The 9,112-nt window shown below is 36.0% G+C and overlaps 1 protein-coding gene across 1 annotated transcript in view; it reads right to left on the bottom strand.

Annotated features, from left to right (window-relative positions):
• LOC130234864 (cadherin-12-like) overlaps positions 1 to 9,112 on the bottom strand; it is a 29,978-nt gene that overhangs the window by 3,366 nt on the left and 17,500 nt on the right. Inside the window, exons 4-6 of the mRNA XM_056465188.1 lie at positions 8,469 to 8,605; positions 7,829 to 7,950; positions 4,190 to 4,301 (exon numbers count right to left, since the gene is read on the bottom strand). Coding sequence (XP_056321163.1) covers positions 4,190 to 4,301; positions 7,829 to 7,950; positions 8,469 to 8,605 — 371 coding nt within the window. The remainder of the gene's footprint in view (positions 1 to 4,189; positions 4,302 to 7,828; positions 7,951 to 8,468; positions 8,606 to 9,112) is intronic.

The following is a 9,112-nucleotide window of genomic DNA, read 5'->3' as shown; positions in this document are numbered from 1 at the left end:
ATTTACGTTTTTACCAAAATAGCGAAACCCTTTCTAAGTTTTTTTGTGTATGCTTGTATTTTACAGGACTGTAAAATTCTCAAAAATGCCTCTGTCAATGTTCTCAAACAATTATATTTGATTTACCAAGGTCACACAAGGGGCAATTTCATATCTGTCACATGCATAACGGAGAGACGTCACATCCATAACGAAGTTTTTTCCTTCATAAATACAAAACTGTAAAATAAATTCAAATCAAACATTTTTGTTCTATAGTGAGCCAACCTGTATCCTTTTCATTCATTTATTCATTCATTTTCTTTTCGGCTTAAACCCTTTATTAATCAGGGGTCACCACAGCAGAATGAACCGCCAACTTATCCAGCACATGTTTTACGCAGCGGATGCCCTTCCAGCCGCAACTTAACACTGGGAAACTTGTATACTTTTGATTAGCATATATTTTTTGCGTTGTGCGATTTAATTCACAGAATTATTTTGTATACTGTAAACTTGCAGACTTTTTTGGTCACATCCATAACGCATGCTTATTTTCCTTATTTATTGTATAAAAATGTTTACAGATTGATATTTTTCTGATCCCATGGCTCTGTGGTTAGTTGTTTTGGAAAATATAAACAGATGCTTCAATATAAAATTACTTTCTCTGTGAATTTACGTTTTGAGTTTTTACTGCAAATGTCACATCCATAACGCTGGAATTGCTCCATAACCAAAGTTTGTGTAAATTTATCTTTAGTGGTAATATATTAATATTAAGGTAAAATAATAAAACATTACTTAAAAAATAGTAACTTAGTAACATTCAATTACATATTTAAGTGACTCAAGATTGTGATATATTACTTTTAAAAGCAACTTAACATTATTATTCATATGCTTTGCATATAAAGCACAAAGCCAAACGTATATATATATATATATATATATATATATATATATATATATATATATATATATATATATATATATATATATATATATATATATATTGTTTATGATATGGTGAATTACTTCAGTTCATTTGAATGGACATTCCCCAATCCGTAAGGGCAACCAACAACTTAAAACGTACGGTAGTAGTCACATGTAGAAAAACGTGGAGAATGCAGATTCAGTAGAGACCAAAAATGATTTCCATCTGTAGATAATCAGTAATAATCACATTTATGCTCTTAGGGATCATAACCTGCCATTTCTCCATGATAGAATATTATGAATCTGCAAACCACTTATGCGGCACAGCGACTGGCCTAATTCCAGAATTTAGAAGGAAAATGGATCTCTTTGAAGTGGAAATAAGTACAGAAAAACGAGGTTCTGGTTAAGGGGATAACAAGCTAACATGAGTTACTCCTGGGAAAAGCATGATATACCTTTCTGAGAAGAGCCTCTGACACAGCTGGAGTCCAAACAAAAGTAGGATGCACAACACTTCAGGCTGCCAAAGAGCGTTTTTATCTCAGTAGGTGTATTTCTGCCAATAACTCAAGTTTGCAGTCTTAACTATAAGTTTAATATCTTCTGAACTGAGAATTTATATTTGTTAGTTGGTAGATTGACCTTGCTTTTAGGCCTGCACAGACCAAACAGACATCAAAGACATAGCAGTGAAGTCGGCAACGAAGCTGTGCTTGAAAACACCAAAAGGATGACAGGTGACTGCAGATACACATGCGTTCTGTGTCTTTGTGTTTCTGTACGGTATACCAGCAGGTATCTATAGTACAGTATATGCTAATCACTCAGGGAAACCAAAATTTGGACTGCAAGTATGCAAGTCTACATTCCACAGAACAGCAAGTTTTATTATCATTTAATTTTTATGTAACAGCCATAAACCAGCCAGTGTAGCAGCACAAAAACATACAACAAAATATCATTTAATTATCATTAACAAAAACTGAGACATATATAGGTATGTTTTTTTTTATCAATATCATACACACCTACTTTAGACCACCCTCTTTGCTTCCAGTGTCTGGCCAAGTGTTTGTCATGACCCAGAGAAAATTGAAAACACTTTTAACGGAGCTTGAAAACAGCGGGGCAGGTGCCTGCTGGTCTGACGGTGAGGGCTTTGCTTGGCGCTCATAACACTGAGTCAATGCACCGAGATGCGCTTGTCCTCGCCTGGAAGGTCGACTGACCCCGTCATAAGGGGTTTGTTACGCCTGGCCAACCGGGGGATTTTTCTTGACAAGGTAGGAGCCATTAAAGCACACCTTGTGCCTGTTTGGCTGTGTAGCCCTGAGTGACCCTGTCTGTGTGAATCACAGCTGATGATATTCATGTGCTGAGAGCACTGGGACTGAGCGCAGAGAGGCTGGAGGTGTCTGTACAAATGGATCACGCGCTGATCTGCTGCTTTGGGATGCGAACACTATTCACGTCACTAGTATGGCTAGCTTACTTCTTCTCCTGGAAGATGCTGCTATATTCAGTATATGTTTTGATTATGAGAACAACATGACCTAAAAAAGACTTTTATCCTATTTATTCCAGCTGATCTTATGTAAGTTCATTTACAGTTAACATATTTCTGTAAAAGCTGTCTCCAGGTATTCAGATTACAGTTATAGAATACAAACACTAAAGAATAAAGTTCTTTGATTCATTTACTTAAATGGACAGTTCACACACACACACACATACAAAATAATAATAATTACCAGAAAAGTTGTCATTCTGATAAAGACAAAAAATAAAAATAAAAATAATTCTGAAAAATTTTGTAAACTTGTAATCTTCCATAGTATTTTTTTTTCTACAATGGAAGTCAATGGTTACAGGTTTCATGCATTATTCAAAATTTCTTCTTTTGTGGTCAGCAGAAACGCATAAACTCTAAGGTATAGAATCACTTGAGTGTGATTCCTTCAGTGTGCATGGTGTGTCCATGTTCATCTTGTTCCTGTCATATTGTGACATCATTTCCTGATTTGGGACATTTCTATTTCTTTGGTTTGTGTTGTGTTCATATTTCAGTTGAGCTTATTTGGAAATTAATTTAGACTCATCTTTTAAGAGGTCTCAGCTCACTTGTTTAATCCTTCCGATAGAAGCATTCATATTTATTAAAATGAACCAGACTACAATAGCAAATGCACACTAAACAATAATCAAACCAAACATTCTACACTCACCAGCCACTTTATTAGGTACACCTTATTAGTACCGGGTTGAACCCCCTTTAGCCTTCAGAACTGCCTTAATCCTTCGTGGCATAGACAGAGTTGCTGCAGATTTGTTGGCTGCACATACATGATGTGAATCTCTAGTTCCACCACATCCCAAAGGTGCTCTATTGGATTGAGAACTGGTGACTGTGGATGCCATTTGAGTACAGTGAACTCATTATCATGTTCAAAAAACCAGTCTGAGATGATTTGTGCTTTATGACATGGCGTGTTATCCTACTGGAAGTAGCCATAAGAAGATGGGTACACTGTTGTCATAAAGAGATGCACATGGTCAGCAGGATGGATCCATGCTTTCATGATGCTGACGCCAGAGTCTGACCCTAAAATTCAAATGTCACAGCAGAAATCAAGAGTCATCAGACCAGGGAAATTTTTTCCAGTCTTCTATTGTCCAATTTTGGTGAGCCTATGTGAATTGTACCCTCAGTTTCCTGTTTCTAGCTGACAGGAGTGGCACTCGGTGTGGTCTTCTGCTGCTGTAGCCCATCCATGTTTGTGTGTTGTGCATTCAGAGATGTGTGTGTTGTGCATTCTCCTCTGACCTCTGGCATCAACAAGGCATTTGCGCCCACAGAACCGCCGCTCACTGGATATTTTCTCTTTTTCTGACCATTCTCTGTAAACCCAAGAGATGGTTGTGTGTGGAAAAATCCCCGTAGATCAGCAGTTTCTGAAATACTCAGACCAGCCCGTTTGGCACCAACAACCATGCCACGTTCAAGGTAACCTTTCTTCCCCATTCTGATGCTCGGTTTGAACTGCAGCAGATTGTCTTGACCATGTCTACATGCATAAATGCATTTAGTTGCTGCAATGTGATTGGTTGATTAGAGATTCAAGTTAACGAGCAGTTGGAGAGGTGTAAGTAATAAAGTGGCCAGTGAGTGTAAATGTATACATACTTTAATAGAGATATGTGAACATATCTGAATATTAGGTCATTCAGTACAAGTATATATTTTCTATCCAACTCTCCAACTTACTGCCATAGTCCCTGATGGTGAAGTTTCTGTTCCTGGTCTGTGAAGATTTAAAGTAGAAGCGGTGCTCAACAGCAGGCACGTCTCTGTCTGTGGCACTGATGATCTGAATCACCTAGAGAACAGAAACAGAACAGTCCTCTGAATAAAACACCACAGAAAAGAGATGCAGATTTTGTAAATGCACTTATAGTGTTCAAACGACAGCAATAGTCTGTTTGATTGACAGAGCTGACGCGCTCCACTCATCAAACCTCAAAGGGATCATTTGAGGTTTTTTACTGTCTTTATGACTCAACCACATGGGGCGTCATTTATGACTGCTGCGCTGTCAACTCCATACACGCGTGAAGACAAAGTCAAGCATTATGAGAGAATGACAGCATAAGCAGGGCAGAGAAAAAATATATTTAATGTTCTATTCTCTTTATGTTAAGTCTGCAAAAAAAAATAAATCTTTTTATCTTTGATTAGTCTCATGAATATTAGAACAATAGATCGTTTTACTGTTGATAATCAGAGGTGTAAAGTAACAAATTACAAATACTCAAACTACTCTAATTGAGTAATTTTTTTCTCAGAAATTGTAATTCCCTACGTAGTTTTATAAATGTCTACTTTTACTTTCCCTTGAGTACATGTTTAGAGCAGTATCAGTACTTTTACTACACTACTTTCCTTCAACCTGCAGTCACTACTTTATTTTTTTCTTCTATATAGGGATTAGAAAAATCAGTCCTGTAATTCCTGCCCAATCAAATCACACATAGAAGGTAAATCGCATCATAATGAACTACCTCAAGACATGGGTGATTTCTAAGTGCAGCAAACTCTTGGGAAGAGTTAAAAGTGTCAAAGAAGATGTCCAACATCCTTACAGGCATTGACCAAGAGACTGTTTAGATTCATGCCACTTATGAGAAGATGACGGATGTTTACTCTATGATGACCGAAATGGCCTTAAACACCCAGCAGGTACAAGACATCAATATGACATCAGATTGGCGTTATACCCCAACATCATGGGGATGTTGCATTTTGTTTGAAAATGAAAATTAGGTTGACATCAGAACCCAACCTGCAACCTAAAATCAACCAAAAATCAACGTCCAGTGATGTTACAGCTTGACGTTGTGTGGACGTTACCCCAATATCTATCAGACGTTGGATTTTGGCTGTTATACCTGACAAATAAATATCAGTATTTGACATCAATATGAAGTTGGTTTAAGATGTTGATTCGACGTTGAATTTTGGCCAGTTTCTAACCCAACCTAAAATCAACCAAATATCAACATCATTTAACATTGTTATTAGACATTAAAATAGCATTATACTTAGACTTAGACTTTACATTATACTTAAATATTAACGTCTTATGATGTTGTGTGCCTGCTGGGCAATAACCAAATGCACTCCAGAATGTCACGTCTACACACATCTACAAATTACATGTAAACGCATCAGCCTTTCACAGTGTAATTCTTACTACTCTTGAGTACTTTAGAACTCTTTCCACCACTGTTGATAAACCCCCCCCCCCCCCCCCCCCATTTAGCAGTAAATTTGACTGACTGATTATTTAGCTTTAAAAAAAGGTTTTTCAATTTATTCATTCATTCATTCATTCATTCATTTTCTTTTTGGCTTAGTCCCTTTATTAATCTAGGGTCGTCACAGCGGAATGAACCACCAACTTATCCAGCATCTGTTTTACACTGCAGATGCCCTTCCAGCTGCAACCCATCACTGGGAAACATCCATACACACTCATTCACACACATACACTATGGACAACTTTTAGCTTACCCAATTCACCTGTACCACATGTCTTTGGACTTGAAACCCACGCGAACACGGGGAGAACATGCAAACTCCACACAGACTCAAACCAGCGACCTTCTTGCTGTGAGGCGACAGCACAACCTAATGCGTCACCGCGTTCCCCTTTACAAATTTATATTCATGTTATATTATGAATTCAGGAAAAATGTAAAATAGTTCAACAATAATGTAAAAAATCATTACTCTATTTTTTTACAAACATTTAAGCACTTAAGGTTAAGCACTTTTGTTAATTCCAAATCAACTTTATTCCTGTAGCCCTTAAAGGTGCTGTGTGTAAGTTTTTGACACTTTTAAAGCATAAAAATATGTTTGCAGATATTTAAGAAACATGCCAAGTGAACATTCTTGTTTATCTGAAAAACAATGCTAAAATCAGATATCCCGCTTTGAAAATGTGAGTTATATGCCAGAAAGGCTGTCTTTGTTTTGGTCCCTTTAACCCACCCAATGACAGTTTAGCCAATTCTATTTCAGCACGCCGAGTTTCCTTGTTGGAAAACCGCTTATTTAATTTATTCATTCACAAAGGCTCTCAAAGCATGCGCTCCTGACCGAAATACGACCTCCGCTGTACAGTAGCAGACTTCGAAATGAGATGCAAATTCAGCGTCTTATTATTTAGCAAATAATATAAATATTAAAGACGTAAACAAGTTAGCAGGTTACACTGTTGCCCAGTGTCCAAACAACACGCTATGTGACGAGATTTGCATTGATGAGCAATTTGCTGTTTGCACCAGAAGAAACATGACAGAAATTTAAATACAGCCATTCAGAAGCCATTCAGAAGCCATTCGTCACTCACCAAACAATAATGTTTATAATCTAATTAATACATAAAACCTCTTTACATTATTAAATGTACATGTTGAATCACTAATGCATTGTTTTGCATTATATTACAGTTCTAAAGTTCAATTTCTAATGGTTTATTTTATTTTCAAGATCTGAACAATCTGCTGCTTTCAGTAGTATGGCAATAAATTTCATGTAAAATGACAATCAAACTCACATGGTTGGCATTTAACACTGAATAAAGCACATGAGGTATACCTGAGGTGATCATGTCAACAAGTTTTCTGTTCAGCTGCAATAGAAGCCGTTTCTAAAATATAAATTCTAGGTATTGGTTAGGACAAAAAACGTTAAATTTGAAAATATTCCTTCTATCGTTTGCCGTTGCTTTTATTTAGAACACGGTTCAAATCAGCGTTTAGTTTTGATAGTCAGACATTCTTATTGGTCCTCAATCTGGCAACATGCGCTTGCATGTTTTGATCCCGGAATGCAATACCTAGTTCAACCACTGGATGTCAAACTTACATACTGCACCTTCAACTGTTTTTATTTTATCCTTACCGAAAAGAATAATGCTTAAACACAATTTATTTCAAACTATCAGTTTAAATATTCCTCCAGATATTATTTTATTTGACTCTAGATGGGATTTAATTAAAGAATTATTGCTTTTGCATATATAATTAATTTATTCCGTCTACAAGAGTCTGTGTTGATCTGTCGCCTGTCTTATATAAATTCAGAAAAGTCTTTGTTGTGTCATCTACAGTATTTTGCACATTTCTGCATATAAGCAAGGGAGCGGCGTCTGCTATGAACGACTGAATAGGGAGACACTGATAGGCAGTGTTGTACTGGGAGTAGCTCTCTTTCAGCATGAAAGCAGAAGATCAAGGCACAGTTCTTTCACATTAATTCACAACAGCACCCGAAAACAGACCCGTAAACTCAAACTGAATCTCAGGTATAGTTTATTCACATGCATAGGCTACGTACCTGTCCTACTTTCGCATTTTCACAAACAAACGTCTCGTACACAAAGGCAAGTTCTGGAGGAAACTCGTTTACATCCAGCACCTTGATGGTGACCGTAACTTTGCTGGACAGCTGGGGATTGTCTGAAAAAGATCAAACAAGACATTGTCCATGAATCAGATCAGACGAAATGACAAAAACTAAGACACGTTTCATACTTGAAATGGATGAAAGAGATAAAATGAAGAATTCGACTTTGGGCTAAGGAAAATCTGAGGCAAACTTTTTCGTTGCATGAGCCTTTCATTAGCCAATTAGCTTGATTATATATATATATATATATATATATATATATATATATATATATATATATATATATATATATATATATATATATATATATATACTTAATCAATTGATCTCTTGATAGTTCCCTAATTTAAACTAAGCTTTAATTTATTTATGATTTTGAAAAATTATATTTACTCATACATCAGTGAAGCTGCTGTATTTTCCTTTTTCTCCACTAGATGGGGATGTGGTATTTCTGATTTCAGCCTAACGCTCATCCTCATTTCAATCTCCTATTGCAATAATTATCATGTAAATCTACTGTGCTGTTGGTATCTGTGATCTGGATAAAACAGTCCACCATACTTACTAACTTTTGTTGCTACAACAGTGACGTTGTGTTCAGCATTACTCTCACGGTCCAGGGCTTCACTGATAGACAGAGTTCCTTCAACAGGGTCGATTGTAAAGTGGTTTTCGGCATCCTTCCTCCATTCAACAGAATATCTACAAAACAGTTCAAAGACAAAAAAAAAAACAACAAGCAAATTGATCAACCACAGTAAAAGAATCGTTTGCATCTCAGAAAATTAGGTCACACAGGTACAGGCAGATTTTAGAAGTCAGATATTAAATGTCTGTTTATGCTCTTTAAAATAAAGGTTCTTTATTTGCATTTATGATTTCAAGAAGAACTTTTAAGATCAATAGAACCTTTAAATTGCGCAAGAGGTTCTTTATGGTGGAAAGTGTGCTTTAAATTATTAAAATGTTGTTTTAGGATCCTTATAAAAAACAAAGTAATAGAGACTGATAAACACATTGATCCATTTTTTATGTATTTGTTAACCAGCAGCATATGGATTAGTTTTACAACAGATTTATGTGCTTTTAGGAGATTTTAAAAAGAGCCACTATACCAACATCATTATTTTAGAAAAGCCAAGATCAAATTTAAAACTACTTATTAATTTAAAATCAATTAATTAATTTATTATAGTTTTTTTTTTTTTT

Source organism: Danio aesculapii, chromosome 2, assembly GCF_903798145.1.
Source record: "Danio aesculapii chromosome 2, fDanAes4.1, whole genome shotgun sequence".
Taxonomy (NCBI): domain Eukaryota; kingdom Metazoa; phylum Chordata; class Actinopteri; order Cypriniformes; family Danionidae; genus Danio; species Danio aesculapii.
This window is presented reverse-complemented; position numbering and strand designations above follow the sequence as displayed.